The sequence below is a fragment of the Nematolebias whitei genome, chromosome 7 (genome assembly GCF_014905685.2).
Source record: "Nematolebias whitei isolate Nwh7 chromosome 7, NemWhi1, whole genome shotgun sequence".
Classification (NCBI taxonomy): domain Eukaryota; kingdom Metazoa; phylum Chordata; class Actinopteri; order Cyprinodontiformes; family Rivulidae; genus Nematolebias; species Nematolebias whitei.
Window position 1 is genome coordinate 13,621,138 of NC_056504.1, and position 21,556 is coordinate 13,642,693.

The 21,556-nt window shown below is 41.3% G+C and overlaps 1 protein-coding gene and 1 pseudogene across 1 annotated transcript in view; both read right to left on the minus strand.

Annotated features, from left to right (window-relative positions):
- The window catches only part of zmynd8 (zinc finger, MYND-type containing 8), a 37,288-nt gene extending 20,069 nt beyond the window's left edge, over nucleotides 1–17,219 (minus strand). Inside the window, exons 1-3 of the mRNA XM_037678642.1 lie at nucleotides 17,123–17,219; nucleotides 11,306–11,376; nucleotides 7,108–7,253 (exon numbers count right to left, since the gene is read on the minus strand). Of these exons, the coding sequence (XP_037534570.1) occupies nucleotides 7,108–7,253; nucleotides 11,306–11,376; nucleotides 17,123–17,136 (231 nt within the window). The 5' untranslated portion in view covers nucleotides 17,137–17,219. The remainder of the gene's footprint in view (nucleotides 1–7,107; nucleotides 7,254–11,305; nucleotides 11,377–17,122) is intronic.
- A 3,474-nt stretch (nucleotides 17,220–20,693) lies between these two features.
- LOC119412151 overlaps nucleotides 20,694–21,556 on the minus strand; it is a 2,551-nt pseudogene continuing 1,688 nt past the window's right edge.

The following is a 21,556-nucleotide window of genomic DNA, read 5'->3' on the forward strand; positions in this document are numbered from 1 at the left end:
CATGTTCATACCCGACGCATATATACATATATATACATACATACTGTATATAATTTTAATATTATTTTCTTCAATTGCTGTTTTCATATTTTTTCATTTTCAATATCTAGTGAATTGCAATGCACATGAGAAAAACTTTTTTAATTATAAGCCAAAACAAGAAAAAAAAATTATTTATCAATTGTTGACTTTAAAAGATTGACAATGAAAAGAAAAATATATATCAGGCAACATCTACAGTAGTTTAGATGTTTAATGTCTGATGTTAGTCACGTCCAATAAGACAAACCATATAAAGAAATCACATCTTTAAACACGGTGCTTTAAATCATGGATTTTCACACAGTCTGCCCACACATTAAACATAAAAGTGTTATGGTAACCAATAACATATTATATCATTGTCACAAGTTTTTTTCTTAAAATCAGCAAACAGGCATCTCAAATTACCAAATGTTGATTAGTGTACATTAAGAGTTTTAGGTACACAAACTTACAGTACTGTAGAGTATAGTTTATACAGTACTGTATAATAATCTCAAAAGACAGTCTGTAATACATACAGTTTTTGAATGACGACTAAATATAGAGTATGGTATTCTTAACAAAACACAACATCCCAGGGCATGGCTCATCAAAACAGGCAAGAAAAACTTTAAAGGTTGGCATAACACCACTGATGCCAGTTTTATAGTATTTAAAAAGAAAATGTGCATTTTGTCCCATAGAGTACAAATTATTAATGTGACCATTTAAGAAGAAATACCTACTGATAGACTCATGTTTTGCAAAAAAGTAAATGTAACTGTAATAAATAAAGACTTCATAGTGTCCAACAGCCTGACTGTAGATAGTATGTGCTATACGGTCCGTGTGCAGGACGTGGAACAACAGCTTCCTACATGTACGCTCAGTGAACCAAGACAGAATAAACAGACCTCAGAAAGAATACTGACAGACAAGTAGTCCCGATCACAACCAAGTCTTTTTAATATGGTATTTATTATACTGATGCAGTCCAAAACACTACACTGAAGAAAACCTAATTAGATATTTTGATTTAACTGTTAAATCTCATATTGATACATTGAAACAAGTATCCTGCACCCAAAGCTACCAGCTGAGATATTCACAGCATTTCATAGAACAACACAATATCAATTAAATATGAAATAAATATAATCTTTTTCATCCCACAAAAAATCTTTTATAATAAATTTGTCTTTTTTTCTTCATTTGTTTATGTTTTGTATGTCTAATGTAGTACAATTGTACAAACCTGTGGAATAATATTCTCTCTTCCACTCACTCTGACAAGTTCAAACACAACTAACCACACAGATGACAAAATTAATCTATCAGCTTTACTAAATACATATTAGATTTTTGTTATATTATGATCAAATATGAATCTACATGACTCTAGTAAAAAGCAAACTCAACATGTCCAGAACATGTTTTTTTAATCTGTCTTTAACTTCAGCCATTGAGATCACAATAAGTGGTGTTGGAATAATTTAGAAGGTCCACCAAGGTTTTGTAACTGGCAAAAATACACACACACACACACACACACACACACACGTGCGCGTGTTCTTCTTAGGTTTGTTCATCTCCTTATGACCCAAACAAACTGAACAAATGCCGAACACATAAGTTAAAGTTTAGGATGTTAACAAGTCAAAAGTAATTTGGCAGTTTCCGCTAGACTATGAGCAAAATGCTGATTGTGTCAATGTGCACTTCAGAGAAGCTTTTCTAAAAAGAAGCTGTATTGGTAATAAACAATATTAGAGAGTTTGTTGCTTTATTTCAGTGCACTAAACTGTTTAACAATGAATCATAAAACACAACAATAGTTATGATGTGAAACTCTGGATATCGGGCCGATAGGACGTGATGAAGCTACAGAACTACTTCTTCTTGTGGCAGCTCCATTTAGGGCTCGCCACAATGGATTATCTGCATTCATCTCACCATATCCCAGAACACTTTTCTGTCACACCAATACTCTGCACATCCTCCTTCATTACATGTGCTGGTGAAGATTCTCAGTCATCCAGGACATGATGAATTCAAAAAACGTTCAATACAAAAACAACTGGACTTTATTTGTAACAGAAGACGTTTCACTCCTCATGCGAGGAGCTTTCTCAATTCAAAGAGCAGAGAGTGAGAGATTCAGGTTATAAGGCTGAGTGAGATAAGACACACACACATATGTAGATTGGCAGTTCACACCTAAACACCTTAACAGTAGGTCTTTGTTCCTCTAATTCACAGATGAGACCCCTCTGTTCCCGTCAAGTGTGAAAACCGGCTTGGAATCAGTTTTCTTGGGTGACACTGGAGATCCCATGGCACAGCCGTGCTTTCAAATGTTGAAACTAACCCCAGGAGAAACCCTTGTATCGTATGATGTGACTTCTCTTTTCACTTGCATACCCATCTCTGAAGCAGTAGAAACCGTCAGAAAACAACTTTTACAAGACAAGGACTTAATCAACAGGACAAACTTCACCCCAGACCAGATCTGCACCCTGTTGGATCTCTGCCTCTCCACCACTTATTTCAAGTTCAATGACAGTTTTTACAGACAGAAGCACGGCTGTGCCATGGGATCTCCAGTGTCACCCATTGTTGCCAATCTCTACATGAAGGAAGTGAAACAGAGAGCCCTACACTCCTATGAGGGAACAACGCCAAGCCATTGGTTCCGATATGTGGATGACACTTGGGTCAAAATCCAAGCTAAGGAAATAGAAGCGTTCACCAGACACATTAACTCGGTCGATAACAACATCAAGTTCACCAGAGAGGATGCAAACAACAACAAGCTGCCTTTTTTGGACTGTTTGGTTCAGATGGAAAGAGAGGACAGCCTCAACATTGAAGTTTACAGAAAACCAACCCACACAGACCAGTATCTTCTGTTTGACTCCCACCATCCACTGGAACACAAACTCTCTGTCATCAGAACTTTACAGCATCGGGCCGAACACGTCCCCACGAAGACAGAAGGTAAGGAAAAGGAACAGAAACACATTCAAGAAGCTCTTCAAACATGTGGATATCCTAACATGGGCTTTTGTCAAGTCAGCGAGGAAATCTACAAAACACACTAATAAACAGAAAAAGGAGAACAACAGACGTAAAAACATTGTCATCCCTTATGTTGATTGATTGATTGATTGATTGATTTTTATTGTCAATTCTGCATATGTACAGGACATACATAGAAATTGAAATTGCGTTACACTCCTACTCAATTTGCAGCAAACAACAACATTAGCAAAAATAAACTAACACAACTAGTTATATAAAAAAATATAAAAAAATATAAAAGTGAACAGCAGCAGGACCTCTGATGCAACGTGCTCAATAGTGACTAACAGGAGACAAAGGGACGCTGACTGAAGACAATAACATGATGAGAGGTAGATAATGGATGTGCAAGGCCAGAGTAAACAATAGTGCAATATAAAGTATAAACCTGAGAAACTTAGTAAAGTGAAGGTGTGCATACCGGTTCTATATAGTCACAGTTATGTACTGATGAGGTGATTAAGTGGAAATGACAATACCAGAATTACCAGAATAAAGAATAAACAGGACGAGTTGATCATAACAGTAGTGCAAAATATAATGCAATAAACAGTAGAGTGAGCTTGTAGGCTGTTAAAGTGACCGATTCATGAACTATTCATAAAACTAAATAAATGTCCCAGAGCAGTTTTGAAGGGGGGGGGGGGGCGGGGGGGGGGGTGGCGGGAAGCTGGGTTAGTGTGGGGAGGGGGGGGGAAGTGGGAGAGGGGGCTGAGGGGGGGCAGGCAGAGAGTTCAGCATCCTCACGGCCTGATGGACGGAGCTGTTCCACAGTCTGCTGGTCCTAGAACTGAGGCTACGCAGTCTTCGCCCTAATGGCAGCAGGTTGAAGAAGCAGTGTAGCGGGTGGTCAAGATCTCCCACCCAGCAGAGGGCTTTACTTCTGAGGCGAGAGCTGTGGAGGTCCTGAAGGCAGGGGAGAGAGGTGCCAATGATCTTCTCAGCTGTCCTCACGATCCGCTGGAGGGATTTGCGGCAGGATGCTGTGCAGGCCCCGTACCACACAGTGGAGCAGCTCATCAGGATGCTCTCGATGGCCCCCCTGTAGAAGGTTGTCATGATGGGGGTGGGGGCTCTCGCTCTTCTCAGCTTGCGGAGGAAGTAGAGCCGTTGGTGAGCCTTTTTGGCCACTGCTGCTGTGTTGATGGTCCAGGAGAGGTCCTCAGAGATGTGCACACCCAAGAACTTGGTGCTGCTCACCCTTTCCACAACAACACTGTTGATGGATAGTGGAGCATGTTTTGTCTGAGTTCTCCTGAAGTCCACAACAATCTCCTTGGTCTTCTCTGTGTTCAGCAAGAGATTGTTGCGTTTGCACCAGGAGACCAGCCGGCTCACCTCGCTCCTGTAGAGTGACTCATCGTTATTGCTGATGAGGCCTACCACAGTCGTGTCGTCCGCAAACTTGATGAAGAGGTTGGAGGGGTGTGATGGAGAGCAGTCGTAGGTTAGTAGAGTGAACAGAAGGGGGCTCAGCACACATCCTTGTGGGGCCCCCGTGTTCAGAGTGATGATGCTGGATGTGTTGCTGCCAACCCGTACTGCCTGTGGTCTTCCGGTAAGGAAGTCAAGCAGCCAGTTGCACAGTGATGTGTTCAGACCCAGACTGTCCAGTTTCCAGATGAGTTGTTGTGGAATGATTGTGTTGAATGCAGAACTGAAGTCGATGAAGAGCATTCTGACATAGGTGTCTTTCTTGTCCAAATGTGTGAGGGCTGAATGAAGAGCAGTGGCGACGGCATCATCAGTCGAGCGGTTTGACCGATATGCAAACTGGTAGGGGTCCAGGGAGGGGGGGAGGGAGGACCTAATGTGTTGCATGACTAGTCGCTCGAAGCACTTCATGAGGATGGAAGTGAGTGCAACCGGGCGGTAGTCGTTGAAGCAGGAGGGAGACGTTTTCTTGGGGACAGGGATTATGGTGGTGGTTTTGAAGCACGTGGGGACCACAGCCTGGCTCAGTGAGGTGTTGAAGATGTCAGAGTACACCTCTGCTAATTCGCCAGCGCAGTCCTTCAGCACGCGACCAGGTATGTTGTCGGGACCAGGAGCTTTCCGAGCGTTGGTCTTGCTGAATGCTCTCCTCACCTTGTCCGGGGACAGTGTGATCACCTGGTCTCCAGGAGGGGGGGTGGCTTTTTGTGCAGGTGTGCCATTCTGTGCCTCAAACCGAGCGAAGAACCTGTTCAGGTCATTCAGCAGGGAGGGGGTGCTGTCACAGGTCTGTGGAGAGGGTTTGTAGTCTGTAATGGACTGAATTCCCTGCCACAGGCTCCGAGAGTCTCTGCTGTCCTTGAAGTGTTGGGCTATTTTCTTGGAGTGCTGCCTCTTAGCTTTTTTAATGCCTCTGGACAGGTTGGCCCTAGCTGTCTTCAGGCCTGCCTGGTCTCCAGCGGCGAAGGCAGCATTCCTAGCCTTCAGCAGCTTGTGGACCTCTCCTGTCAGCCATGGCTTCTGATTAGCACGGATGGTGATGGTCTTCAGGACAGTTACATCATCAATGCACTTTGTGATATAAGCAGAGACAGTTTCTGTGTACTCCTGAATGTCAGTGAAGTTGTTGTGAGTAGCAGCCATTTTAAACACATTCCAGTCCGTGGTGCTAAAACAGTCCTGGAGTGCCTCAGATGAGCCCTCAGGCCACACTCGTATCTGCTTCAGAACTGGTTTGTTGACTTTAACCAGTGGTCTGAATGCTGGCATTAACATCACAGTCAGATGGTCAGAAGCACCAAGGTGGGGGAGGGCCCGGGCTTTGTAAGCTCCTCTCCGTGTGGTGAAGACCTGATCCAGCGTGTTATTGCCTCGTGTTGCAAAGTCTATAGTCTTATGTTGCTCGAGTATCAGAGAAATTCAGAAGGATTTTCAACAAACACATCATCCCAGTACATTTCAAACCCAGCAGGACTCTCAGACAGAGGCTGGTCCACCCTAAGGACAAAACACCCATACACAAACAGAGTGGTGTAGTGTATGCGGTTCAGTGCAGCGAGGACTGTCCAGACCTCTACATTGGAGAAACTAAACAGCCTCTTCACAGACGCATGGCTCAACACAGAAGAGCCACCTCCTCTGGACAAGATTCAGCTGTTCATCTCCACCTCACAGATAAGGGACACTCTTTTGAGGACCAAAATGTGCATATTTTGGACCGAGAGCACAGATGGTTTGAGAGGGGAGTGAAGGAAGCAATTTATGTAAAAAGAGAAAGTCTTAACAGAGGAGAAAGAGAGAGTCTGTTAACAGAGGAGGAGGCCTCAGATTTCCACTTTCAAAAACATATAATGCAACTTTAAGACTGACTCCCAGCTGGTTTTCACACTTGATGGGAACAGAGGGGTCTCATCTGTGAATTAGAGGAACAAAGACCTACTGTTAAGGTGTTTAGGTGTGAACTGCCAATCTACAGACATATGTGTGTGTGTCTTATCTCACTCAGCCTTATAACCTGAATCCCTCACTCACTGCTCTTTGCATTGAGAAAGCTCCTCGGATGAGGAGCGAAACGTCTTCTGTTACAAATAAAGTCCAGTTGTTTTTGTATTGAACACTTTTTGAATCCTTCATTACATCCATTAAGCTTCTCTGTGGTCTTCTTGTCCCTCCTCCCCAGCAGCTTAAAGTTCAGCATCCTTTGTCTAACGCTATATATTCACTTCTGCTTATGTCTGAAACCATCTGAGCCTTGCCTCTAACCGTGCTACAACTATCCAGTTCTTAAAGAATTTGGGTCTAACATCTGGATATTTGTTGCTCTTCTTTTGCTCTTTGTCCATGCACGGACTGGCAGCAAAGGTTGGATATACTCAATGTTAAAGTAGATCGTCAAAACAAGATGTCTGATCAGCATTTGTCTCTCATGTAGCATCATCAAAATAAAAACAGTCTAACTTATGAATCACAAATGAAAGAGGAGAACCTTACAAAATGTAAAACTTCTTTTGTAATTTAAAAAAGTTCAACCAGAGTTTATTTTCTTCATTTGAGTAAGTAAATTTGTACCTGGTCTTTGCTGCTGCTAACGGCTCCGGGCCTCTTCTTCTTTTTTACTGTGCAGGGCAAAGTTTCAGCGGAGGAGTGACCATTGGATGAGTGAGAAGGACTGGAAATCTTTCTCTTTTGGGCCGTCTTTTCTGTTGCTCCAGCATCTAAAACAGACAAATGTCAATGTAAAAAAAAAAAAGTATTTAAAAGCTAACAAATATAGTTTCCTAAAGTACAAAAAGTGGGCACACGTGAGTTTTGCTGAACTCAAACTATAAATAAAACAGTTGAAGTTAAATACTCAAGCTTCTAATGTGTATACCAGAAAAACACAGATTTATATCTAAATCTGTTTAGCATGGAGTCTGTCTAACCAGATGTGCTTAAAAACTTTAGCTCTTCTACATTGTTATTTTTGTTTCTGCTTGTTGCACACTTTCAATGGTGTGCAGGTTCTTGTCAGAATTCAGGAGCTTGGGGTTTATGATTTGTGCTTCTGTATCACCATGTCAGCATGTTTTGATAAATATTGTTTCTGTCAGTGTGTTAGTGATCAGTTTATCCAGGCAAGAAGGGTTTTGTATTTTCATGTTCATAGTCACTGTTCCTCAGCTCCCAGACACTAATCTGTATATCACACCTGCTCCTCATCCAATCATTAACCCAACTCTAAAAAAGTAAACTCTGGTCCTCTGGACATTCAAAAAACAAAACAAAGCAAAACAACAACAAAAATGTAGAAACGTTTCGTCTCTCATCCGAAAGACTTCCTCAGTTTGAGGAGCTGTATTCAGCTCAGTCTTATAAATAGCACCTTCTCAGAGTGGATCAACCAGTTTGCTGCTGACAACCAAAACCAGCTGCTCACATGATCAAGGAGGACCATCAGCCTAATGATGGATCATTAGCACACTGATGGCTGTTTACTATTCACAGGGGGCTGAGTGATACTAACAATAACAGCATTGTAAGAGGCGGACAGTTGAACACGGAGGCCTCCACCCCTGTTTAATGATGGACGATTTCTTTTCACAAAAATGGCCTCCTTCACTCCTCTCTCTAACCATCGTTCCTCTCTGTCCAGGATGTGAACATCTTCATCCCTGAAAGAGTGACCGCTGGCCTGGAGATGAGTGTAGACTGCAGAATCCTGGCCTGATGGTGTTGATCTTCTGTGCTGGGCCATCCTTTTGGCCAGTGGCTGTTTAGTTTCCCCGTTGTAAGACTGATCACAGCCCTCCTGACACTGAACAGCATACACAATATTACTCTGTTTGTACTGGGGGACTGGATCTTTGGGATGAACCAGTCTTTGCTGTAATGCATTTTGGAGTTTCAAAATACGCTCTCCTGACTTGTTAGCACATTACCATTTCTATCTTTAATAAGCCTAACCTGCTGCACATCCTTTCCAGACTGATCCCTCTGTCTTGCCAATCGGTACAAGTCCTTATCACCCTCTTTAGTGTCCAGCCTCCCATACAACTCATTACATGCCTTCTGCTTTGCCTTAAATACCTCCCTCTTTGCTCTACATAGCATCTCCTTAAATGCCTGTCTCCTCTCTTCAATCCTCTCACTGTCATATTTCTTCTTGGCTAACCTCTTCCTCTGAATATCTTCCTGCACGTCACTATTCCACCACCAGGTTTCCTTATCATCCGTTCTCTGTACAGAAGACACACCAAGTACCTTCCTACCGGTCTCTCTAATTATTGTTGCTGTAGTAGCCAAGTCACCTGGAAGCTCTTTCTTACCACCCAGAGCCTTTAACAGCTAATCTCTGAGTTTCTCACAACATTCTTCAGTTCTCATCTTCCACCATTTGGTCTTCTTCTCTGACTTTACTCTTTTTCTCTTCTTCACAACAACAGTCATTCTACACACAACCATCAAATGCTGTCTGGCCACGCTCTCCACTGCCACAACCTTACAGTCTCCGATTTCTCTCAGGTTTCTTCTTCTACACAGAATGTAGTGTTGATGAAGAAACACTTCAGCATCCTTCTCACCCAGCAGGCCAGATATGTGAGGGTGGGTGATGATGGAGGGAATATAAGGGTGCCTGAAGACCTGGAGAAGGCAGTATGGAGGAGAATATAGTCAACCTGTGTACTCCATCGTCCACTCTTATAGGCCACTCTACGTCCCTCCCTCTTTTGGAAATAAGTGTTGTTTAGAGACATTTCCATCCACTTGGCAAAATCCACCACCATCTGTTCTTCCTGGTTTATTTCCTTGACACCAAACCTACCCATCACTTCTTCATCCCCTCTGTTTCCTTCACCAACATGTCCCTTCAGGTCTGCTCTGATCACCACTCTCTCTTCCCTGGGAATACTCTCCATCACTTCATCCAGATTCTTCCCAAATGTATATTTCTCATCTACATCACACCCAACCTGTGGAGCATAACCACTGACAATATTTAGCATCAGATCTTCTACTTCTACCTTCAGACACATCACCTTATCTGACACTCTTTTCACCTCCACTACATTCTTTGCCAACTCCTCCTTTAGGACCACACCTACTCCATTTCTCTTTCTATCCACACCATGATAAAACAGTTTAAACCCTGCTCCAATGCTTCAAGCCTTGCTGCCATTTCCACTTGGTCTCTTGGGCACATAAAACAGCTACCTTCCTTCTCAGCATCACGTCCGCCAGCTTTCTACCTTTGCCTGTCATTGTCCCCACATCAAGAGTTGCCGCCCTCATTCCTACATTCTTGACTTTCCTCTTCTCCCTCTATTTCCTGACACGTTTCCTTCCCCGTGGTCTTCGAATAATGTTCATTACTGTTCAATAATTAACTTTTTCACACTATTGTCCTAATTATTATTATTTTTTTGTGTTGTTCAATTTGTTTATTATTGTTGATGATTCTTAGTTTGATCAATTATTTTTGCAATAAAACTTTTCAAAGGCAAATTTGGTCTACTCCTTAGGATGGATATTCATTTGTTATGGTGTAAAATTCCCTGTAATTCAATTCAATTCAGTTCATTTCATTTCAGTTTCTTTATATAGCACCAAGTCACAACAGAAGTCATCTCAGGGCACTGCACAGAAACATCCATGTACATAAAAGTTAATAACATTATTTATCTGAGGAGTAATTAACAGATTCTACTTCAGTGACTGAGTTCTGATAACTAAAGGGTGAATACATTAATTAAGTTGTTGCTGTTCAGTAAATTGATCGGCTGGTGCCCTGCTACAAAACAAATAATAAAAGTGTAGTAAAATGAGGAGCAAGTATCACCCTTCTTCCTCCATTTGCTCATATACAAAGTATGTTACAATGTTTAAATTGCCAGACCACTGAACATCTTCCCAACTGCACTCAGCAACTTTGGAATGAACTCAGGTCCAAAACATACAGCTACATTTTAAGGTTTTGTTCACTGTGTAAAGATTTTTTGTTGGTGGTGCACATAAATAAAGTCCCTGCAGCATACCTTTAATCCAATATCTCACTGAGCTATGACTGTTGCAGCTAACTAATGAACAACTTTTGCAAGGGAGTTTCCAAAATGCCTCAAAATATTCATGAGAATTCTCAAATTCCTTGCAAGAGATACAAACGCTTGCATTTTGCGACTTGCACTTGTCTTGTCGCTTGAATTTTGAACATGTTAATAAAATCTTGTGCGACATATTTTTTCTTAAAATGAATCCCTGACAATCTGATTTTAGCTAGTTTATTTGTAGCATTATATTGAGTCCACAGCAGGCTGTTTATTTCAAATCTCACAGCTTGTTGCAAACATTTCATTACTGTTTTAAAAAGAGTGACGGGTGTTGATCCTTTGGTGGTTGAGCCTTGACCGTCTGTGGGTTTTTATTTCAGAAAAACTGTCCAACAACTGACTTTGTCTTAATTTTGAGAAGAGGTAAGTTCAGGAGATTTAATTGCTCCAAACCCGCACTGCCTCTGGCACCTCAACCTGCAGAAACAGCATTAGGCCCAGTGATGGACTTGTGACCTGTCCAGGTCGTGCCATGCCTCTCCCACAGTGAGCTGGAGACAGACATCAGCTCCCAGGACCCAAAAAGGAGAAAGTGGTAAAAAAAAAAAAAAAGTGTATGGAACAGTATAAGAGGAACCTTTATCGGTTTTGACACAGTGACTTTTTGACACTGTGATATAACTCGACTCCGACTTACTTGTATATTTATTTTAAAATAATTTAGCTGTGTATTGTCTTACCTTTGGATCTTGTGGAGATCTCCATTTCTTCTGTTGCAGCTTCTTTTTCTGTTTTTTCCTCCTCTGGCACACTGGTGAGCAGAGAGCAGTGTTAGTAGTTCACCAGCTAAATGTGAATGTTAACTGGAGATTTACCCTGTTAATTATTTGTTTTGGTATTTAGAAATAAAACATTTTTGGAAGAGAATATACTATAATTTAAAATACTTAATGCATAGATGGCTTGCTTACAAATGTAGCAAATTAGTCTGACACTAAAGGGCATGGAAAATATAGTTAACCGGTTAGTCTTTGAACTATTTTACCATAAGAAACCAGTTTTTATATCTTCTGAATACAGCCTTCACACCTTCAAGAGTCCATCCCAGGACCAGTAGCAGATGACTGCACAACCAGTATCACACAGCAAATTATAAGCACTTCAACTTATAAAATATTATTTCAAACAAAGTCAAACTTGCTTCTACTTGAACTTGTTTGATGATTAAACTAACATGATGTGAGCCGACAAAGTCCCAAAACAAAAAGACGCAAGCTGATTTGGTCTTAAATGATGGAATGATCAACTGTGTTTAGAGGGTGAAAAATAAATAATGTAACAATAAAAACTGATTTCCACAGACAATTTATCTGCTCAAACGAACTACAGCAGTTTAAATGTATGATTGTTATAATGGTGCATGCACGTCTGTAATTTTTTTGGAAGAAAATGAGCAGAAATCTTACAATTTCTCTTTAATGCCAGATGACAGCAGCAACCAGTGTGGCTAAACTTTGTTACAAAGCATCAACTGCTTCTCCTCCTTCAGTCCTGTCTGCCCTGAACAGCAGCAGCTTGACTGTAGCATGCAGCCAACTTACATTTTCAAGTTCAAGTTTCTTTATTGTCATTCTCATCACATGTGGCGCATGAGGAGGAAGAAAATTGTGTACTCAAGGTCCCAGTTACACCCAAAAATAGCAAAAATATAAAGTATAAAAAGAAACAGTAAATAAGGATCTAAGATATGCTAAATAAACACTAAACGGTATGCTAAAAGATCTAAGATATACGCTAAACACTAATAATATAAAATAATACTGTGTATTAAATAGCAGCCTGTACATAAACAGATTCATTTTTCATTTAAATATAACCAAAATCTGTTTGTCTTCATGTGTCTTTGTCACTGTTGTCTTCAAAAATAATTAAATCATGGGCTGCACTCGTATATTTAAACACTGCTCCAGTCTACTTTAACACACTGATTCTAACAACTGAATGATCTCCTTAACCTTCACAGAAGTTTGTATTTACACCAGGTCTGCTGAAGAAATGACCAATGACCTTCAGGCCACAGCTCCTAGAAGCCCCATCTGCAATAGAGATCCTAACCATGCCCCATTTGGATTCATTCATTCATTCATTCATTCATTCATTCATTCATTCATTCATTCATTCATTCATTCATTCATTCATTCATTCATTCATTCATTCATTCATTCCTTCCTTCCTTCCTTCCTTCCTTCCTTCCTTCCTTCCTTCCTTCCTTCCTTCCTTCCATCCATCCATCCATCCATCCATCCATCCATCCATCCATCCATCCATCCATCCATCCATCATCTTTATCCGCTTGTTCCTTTTGGGGTCACAGGGGTCACTGGTGCCCATATCCAGCAGTCACTGTTTGAGAGGTAGGGGACACCCTGGACAGGTCTCCAGTCCATCACAGGGACACATAGAGACAAACAACCATTCACTCTCTCATCAAAGTTCATGCTCAGTCATCCAGGTACAAAATCCAATAAATGGCCAATCAGGTCATCTGGACAGTTTCTTTTTTTGTGGGAAGACGTTTCGTCCTCTATCTGGAGGGCTTCATCAGTCTTCATCAGTTTTGTACCTGGATGATTGAGCATGAACTTTGATGTCTTGAACCACTTTGACTGTGGCTGCCTGCCTGGGAGGAGACGACGGGGGAGAAGACAGCCCACAGAACCCATCTTATCACCAGTAAACTAGTTGGTCCACTAAAGGACTATATTGCTTAGTGGGGAAAACAGTTTACTTGGGACTCCTCAAACTGATGAAGCCCTCCAGATAGAGGGTGAAACGTCTTTCCATAAAAAAAGAAACTGTCCAGATGACCTGATTGATCATTATTGCATTCACTCTCTCACTCACACCTAGGGACAATTTAGAGTTACCAATCAGCCTAACATGCATGTTTTTGGTCTGTGGGAGGAAACTGGAGTACCCGGAGAAAACCCACGCATGCACGGAGAGAACATGCAAACTCCACCTGGAATGGCCTGGGATTCGATCAGGTGACTATCGCTGAGAGGCGGCAGTTCTACCAACTGAGCCATCTACGCCTCTAGTAGAGTAATGATTTATTCTAAATTCATGTTTTCAACGAATTACCTTAAACGTATAAAACCTCATGCACCTCATGCATTCTTCAAATTGTCACAATTTCTTAATAACAAAAACAAACAAACAAAAAAAACTCCAGTCTTTTTAAATTCTACCAAAAAAGGAGAGGGTTGTTTGTCACATTTGTCTCTATGTGTCCCTGTGATGGACTGGAGACCTGTCCAGGGTGTCCCCCACCACCCACGCAGTGATAGCTTGATGTGGGCACCTGTGACCCCCGCGACCCGACAAGGAAGAAGCGTGTTAAGATAAAGAATGGATGGATGAAATATTGCAATCTGGTGTTTTTGTTATGAGTGGGAATAAAACAGTAGATTAATTTTTCCAGTGTAAATAGTTGGAAATGACCTGAACAGGTCCATGATGACAGCAGCCGCTCTAGTTTCAGAGGAAATCAGAACAATAAGAACAGGATCATGAGAACACCGAGCTGAACGGTGCGGGTCGGACACAAACAACAACCTGTTGGGCAGGCTGACTGAGAGCACGTCATTGTTTGCATTTTGTGATTTTTGTAGACAATAAAACAAAGATCCTGTGCTTTTTAAATTTATACATTATGTTTTGTCTTATGGTTTCACCAGGGAGAGCATTCTGTGGACACCGGACAGTAAGATGATGTCAGAGAGTGAAGACATGGTCAAATGTAGGTTTTAATTGTTACTAATTTTATGACTCTGTAAGCCACAGCATAAACTTCATTAATGGATAAAAACGTGCTTTTTTCCTCCAATCTAAAACACGTTAATACAACCTTCCATTGTTGTTGATATTTTGTGATATAATTTCTGCAAAATCAACCTTTTCTGTCTTAAAAGATCCTGTAAGTTTCCAAAGACTTGTTCAGGTTAGCAAGGTCGTTCGTGTTTTAGTTTTTGTGTGTACCAGTTCCCTTTAGAGTAATTGTTGTGAAGCTCCAAAAATCACACTGACAAACATGCTGCTGCGAACATTTGACACAGACACGTTTATGTTTCATTTTTTCACCCTTCCAGTGAAAATACTTTCACGTGCTTGGCAGTCAGACAGCACATCTGAACAAAATCCATCTAAAAACAATAATAATAAAATCTGTGGACCTCCTCAATTAAACATCTTTACTCCACTGGCTGCTCTGATCAGAGCAAACATAGAACAAAACATACAAAAATAGGACAGAGATGAAGACAATCAACACATACACACATAAAATATCCTTTCATTCACATATAGAACATCTGATGCTCAAACTTACTGATACAGCCCTGCCCACACCCACCATTTCCACAACAATCACACCTCACTGAAGGAAATGGACACCGTACCTTTGTCTCGTCTGACACACAGAATCTTCACCCTATTCTTTCATCTGTATCAATTCTGGAGGACGTTGAGGGATGAGGAAAAAGATGGGTCCAGGTTTCTCAGAGGGCCTTCTCTCCCTGCTGTTCTCCCCTGCAATTGTCAATCTTTAACCTCGGCTGCAAGCTGCCGATTGGCTCGGGTACCACACGGAGGTACCTGATTGGGTGCTCAGCTCAGTGGCTCTCATCTCCCCGCTTTCCTCAACCATAGTGCTGCAATGCAGAGAGGACTGATCCATCCTGTGGCCACAGATGTCTTCAGATTTAAGCTCACTGCCTCCTTAAAACCTGTCCCGTACGTATAATGGCTTTGTGATTTAAAAAAAAAGGTTGTATTCAGCCCTACTGGCTTGACAGAAAAATCAGACTCCCCCTTGCTTCACTGACAGCCAGTGTGTGTGTGTGTGTATGGCATCCATTTTGAAGACACAGTCCCCCCTCTCTCTCCCTCTCTCTGTCTCTCACGCTCTCTCACTGCACACACAGCACCATGCTAATCGGCTGCAAAGGACAACATGCTGCTTATTAAGAGCCTCAGCATGTGCACGTGAAGCACTAGCCAAAGCAGGGGACAAAAAGACGAGGCTGAGAACGTCACAGGCCTCCCAGACAGCTGAAACCCTGATCAAAGCTTCTTCACTTTGCTGTGCAGCCATATTTATAGCTGGCAGGAAATCTGTGCAGAGGGCGTGACGTCACACAGCTCCGAGAACAAAGCTGCATCTTTTTATGACCAACATCCATCTGAACCTGTGCTTCAGTGCATGGATTTAAACAAAGTTTGCATACAAATTAAGAGCAGAGGAAGCATTTTATAAACTATCCTTTAAAACTGAGACCTGTGCAGGCAGGAAAATGTGGGATAACATTCTCTGAAATCGTGAAAAGGTCACACAGTGATTCAAAAACGTTCCCCTCTGTTTTAGACTATTTTTGTTGCTGACCAGACTGTAAATTGTGTTAAATAAACCACAAAGTGACATTACCCAAACTAAAAATGCTCAGTGTGTATAGCTACCGGCATCAGTTCCTAAACTTTGGTGTGGTCACAGGAGCACCATCAACACATACAAGTAGTGAATTAAAGATTACAGTCCCCTGCAACAGTCAGGCATGGTTCGATTCTAAATCAGCTCTGCTATAAATCCATTCTACCTGTAATATACTAAAAATGTGAAGGCCATAATAAAAATACAAAAATGTGTCATAAATGGTAAATAAGTAAGATCATCATACAGAATTCAGTCTAACTTGACTGGTTTCTGTGAGGATGTTCCAGCCTCTCTGGATGAGATAAGGGTTTCTGTGAGAGCTTTCCAGAGGAAGTCTTTCCCTTCTTCTTCCCTTCATCCTTGTAGCCAGTTCTGTTTGGAGGAGAGGGGCAGAAAGGGGGAAGCTTTTTAAAATGGCCGACTCCCAGCAATTTAGAGCAACTCTGGGAGGCAAAGTAAATCATCATGCTGTGACTGTTCCTCTAATCCTGGAAGCTGCAAGACGTTGTTTGGTCAGTCAGTAAATGGTATTCTGGAACTGTTGGCAGGACTAATTCTGCTCGGACACAAAACTGTGTATTACTGGTGCAAACTGGGATTTCAGGTTTGGATACTGGTCTTTGTGGCTTTGTTAATCTAACAATGAACAGCAGTGTCTATCTTACTTTCATTCCAGTTCAAGGCCTAACTCTAACTTGCTGTATTATCTGTTAATTCCTCTCTGTTGCTCCCCGTCTCCTCCATCCTGTCTGCGTCCCTCACAGGCCATACCACAGGTCAGGCCCAGTCTGTTGTTTTGAATTTGAACAAAGGTGGACAGTATTTAAACTAAGAACACAATGAACTTTACACTTGTCCATCTGCTGTATATATCCATAAAACCAGCCAATCAGAGCTTTACAACACTGCAACACATTTAAACACTCTCCAAACCCTCCTCTTGCACTTTGGGGTGGCCATTCCTTCCAGTCTGATACAAACATGTACTATCAGGCAGGCATGCATCACACACAGTCACTGGTGCCTTATCAGGAAATACATGTGAGAAAACAAAAGCCAGGCTTACCTCTGTGGCTGCATGACTAAAAACTCTGTGATTGTGTCTGTGCTTAGTAAAACATGGAGGACAGTCCTGTCAGCACTCACCCAGCTCAGAGCACGGCCTGTCTGGCTCCACTACTGGGATAGAAGCTGGGCTCAGACTGGCCCTGCTCCCAGAACAGATGTAAGGCAGCTGCTGATTGGTCAGTGCACTTCCTGACTGCTCCGCTTGTTTAACAAAAGCAGATTGAACCACAACAAGAAAAACAAAACATCTTAAAAAGTAACTTCTGCATTAACACGTCAGCTACAAAACATGGCTGAAATGTGTTGCTGTTTCATAAACTTGTCATAAATGTGACTTTTGTTACAGTTGTGAGCAGTAATAAGTAATTATGAGCAGAATAGGCCGATCCTGCTTCAGGGAGGAAAAGGCAAAGATCAACTAGCCTTCATAAAAACTCTAGTAGTGTCACACAGACACACAAGTAAATGTTCTTTGACTTTACATGATTTAATAACTGTGGTAACATAAAAACTAGCACGTGATTTACCTCAGAGTGACCTTTGAACTAGTCCCTGCATGGTTCAGATTATTAAACAATGGGCTGCAGTTTCAAATGGATCCTTCAAGAACAAAGCACTAATTCAACAAAGACTTCCACAAGATTGTCCAGTCGCTCACAAGAACATGTACCGAACCTCAACTCCACTGTCAGAAGTTTTACTGCCATAATGCTAAATCTGCTTCTGAATGAAAGTTTATTATTAAAGATAATGTGTGGTTCAAATAAACTGATATTTTTTCATGTTTCAGTGAGCTGTAAATAATCTGAAAAGACAAAATCCTTTAGGAATGATGAGGCTCTGTTTCTCAAGGATTCTAGGATTTTTATTGTAATTCCAGCTCACATTTGCTTGTGAAGCTGAATTAAGTGCAGCTCGAATTCATCAGTCTGACAGCTGCAGGGAAGAAACTGTTTCTGAGCCTGGTGGTCTTGCTCTGAATGCTCCTCAGCCGCCTGCTTGAGGGGAGGGGCTGGAACAGACTGTGTGCAGGATGAGTGGAGTCCTTCGTGATGCAGAGCGCCCTCCTCCTGCATGGTGATGTATCCACCTTATTCCGGATTTGGCGCCACTACCCATAATTCATAGCGGAAGCCGGTTGTTTACTTCCGCCCGCGATCCCGCGCTGTTGTTTACGTTTGTGGGTTAACACACTTGCTAGCAATTTAATGTTTTTGACACAAAAGTTTCCTTTACCTGAAGTAAATGGCAGCACATCAGAGGTGGATACATTGCAAGGATGTTTTAAAAAGCTGCGAAGATAAGTCGTTAACTGTGTCTCACCCATCATTTCTCACGGACTGGGTAGATGATATGAAATCATGGCCCGGAATTACCTACATCGATATTATTAATTACCTTGTTTTTTCTGAAGGCGTCGATGGCGAGGAATTGCGGAATTATAAAAGCACAGAGGCGTATAATTACCTCCACAGCAACAAAATAGATACAGTTTTGCTCAAGAAACAAGGCGACTTTATCTTTCTGAAAGCAGCTGTTGAGCCGAGCCAGAGCGTTGGTCAAGCTAAACACTTAGCATGGGTCATGCTCAGAGAAAGTGGAGTGGTAGAAACGGTCGGCTGTTCCTGTATCGCCGGATTGGGAAAATCATGCAGTCATGCGGCAGCTATTCTGTGGAAGGTATATCACTTATCTGGATATCAGAATATTTACATCACTGAACCAGAATCACTGAACTGGGCGAAAGCTGTGAGCTTCCTGTCTGCCTGTGTTTACATGTGGAAGCCAGAGCATTGTGCAGCCTGTGATCTACTGTCACAAAAAAATTAAACATTAAAAAGGCTGTACAGTATTTTTATATTATTTGTTTTTAAAAAAGTACAGACTGGATGCAAGGCAACCTAACATTTACAGAAAAGGAAAAAATAAATGACAACAGCAGGGATGTAAATAACTTGTTTCATTTTATTAGGAGCAGTGATAGCTGAAGTCTGTTAAATTGTTACAGGTCCAGAATGCTGTGATCAGTGGAAAGACGGGGCTAGCATGTACAGATGAGCAGCGCAGGTGGAATGCTGGGACAGCAAAGAATCTTCAACCCAAACGTCTAAGCATGATAAACTTCAGACACCACAAGGCAGAGCAGCAGTATAACATCAACTCAAGGGCTGCAGTCACACAATCACTCCCAAACACGCCACATCATCATACACACCAAGACTTCAAAGACAGTGTTAGCAAAGCGCCAATGAAGCCACTGTTTCTCCTCAAGAACACATTAATTGGAAAGTGTTACAATGCCTCACTATCAGCAGAACCTCACTGCAACAGCACAATTGATCAGCAATTTTTTCTGCCACACCAAGCACACAGTGGTGATCTTAGCTGTAATCCATGCAGGGCATTCTATCTGGCATATATTCAAGTTTCTGAACAGCAAGCATCACAATTACAAGAAAAAACTAAAGAACAAAGTGCATCAGATTTGTGGCACAACTGTAGAAAAATCAGACTCACAGCAAGCACTGCAAAAAAAGTTCCAGTTCGTGCTACCACAAAAAATGACAAGTTTTTATCGGAGCACCTGTACTCCTCCTTTCGTGGTAATTATGACACAAACTACGGTAAAGAAAATGAGATCAGAGCTTGTGATCAACTGACAGAACAGGGTGTGAACATCATTCACGTGGGTACTGTTGTCAGCATCCAGGAGCCATGGCTCTCTGCTAGTCCTGATGGGGTCATTGATTCAGATGTGCTGCTAGAAATTAAATGTCCTGTACCAACCCATCCTTCGCTCACTGAGCAGCTTACCCAGAAGTGCAGCGACATCAAATTGGTAGATGGAGAGCTGCAGCTGCATAAAACAGGAAGCAGAGGCTATTACATGCAAGTGCAGCTTACAATGTTTTGCACACGTCTAAAGACTGCAACACTTGTGATCTGGACACCAAGTGAGCATGTTTCATTTACAGTGCAATATGATGAGGCATTTGTTAAAGAAAAAGTAGACCGCTTGAGAGGCTTTTACTTCTCATGTTTCTTGCCTCGGCTTGTAGAAGAGTATGTTGCAGGACGGTTTAAGTTAAATGACAGATACTTGAAGATAATGGGCAAGCTGTATTGTACATTGGCCCTTAAGGACAACTATGAATTTGACAGCCAGACATCAATATAGTCAGAGTTCAAGTCTGTGTTGTGAATGAAAGCAGACATTTAATAGAAAATTTGTTGAATATTTCACAAGTAAAATGTACAAAATTTAAACACATGCTGGGCAATTAATAACAAATTGAAGTTGATGACAAAGTAGTTATCTATTTTTTGCAATCTTCCAAGACAAGACAATATGTACATTGTTGTTTTGAGAAAATCATTTGTTGCCATTTGAAGAAACTGTTATATTGTGGTTGAATAAAAAAAAGAATCATTGTTCAGTTGATTGCATCATATGTACACTATTAAGTAAGCTTTTCAACAAAAACATTCATGATGTGGAGAATATATAAAATATATAAAAATATATAATAATATATAAAAAAGGGAAACCTAGAAATTATTTACTCCCTATCTAAAAAAGCTAAGTCTGGTCCTCTGAACATTCAAAAAAAGCAAAACAAACCAAAGCATTTTTTTGAATGTGTAGAGGACCGGACTTGGCTTTTTTAGATTTTTCTACCTGGATTTTTGAGTATGCATCAGGGTATTTCCTCCCTACATATCTGTACATTAAAATTATTCTGTGTCACGGATGAGATCCTTTCTCAAATTGACTAGAGCAGCACATATCCTCAAAATCTTGTCTATTTTAGGAGCCATGTTTATGGGAACAGTTTGAGATAAAATTTTGTAAACTTTCAGACGTCGGATTGCTCTTTCAACATGAATTCTAACATTTGCAATCCGACGCGTGCATGTTACCTGTTCCTCAGTTAGCTGTCCCTTTTTTTTGTGAAAGCAGGAATTACTAATCTAACTTTTCTCTCAAAAAGCAACTCTTTTATTGTAAAACCTCTATCTGCCATGACTTCATCACCAGGTTTCAGGTAGTTTAATATTCCAGAGTCCATTGTGATAAATTTGTCACTACATCGACCGCCATATGCCGCAGACACAAACATGATTAGTCCACATGGTGCAACAGCTACCAAATATTTGACTGTGTTGTGTGAATAATAGTGGCTGTATGATTCACCTCTTGAGCCCAGATTTTTGGGTTTCTGCAACAGGCTCTCACTGCAGTCTATTATGCATGTAGTATTCGGAAAGTTCTTCTTGAAGGCTGCAGGCATAGTAGCTTGAATAGTTTCTTTTGCCAGCCACGGAATTAATGGTCGGAAATATTCCTCCAGTCTAACCAGTATGAAATGATCTTGCTAGCCATGTGATATAGAAATTATTATTTTAATGCTTTTATGTCAATCTAGACCTA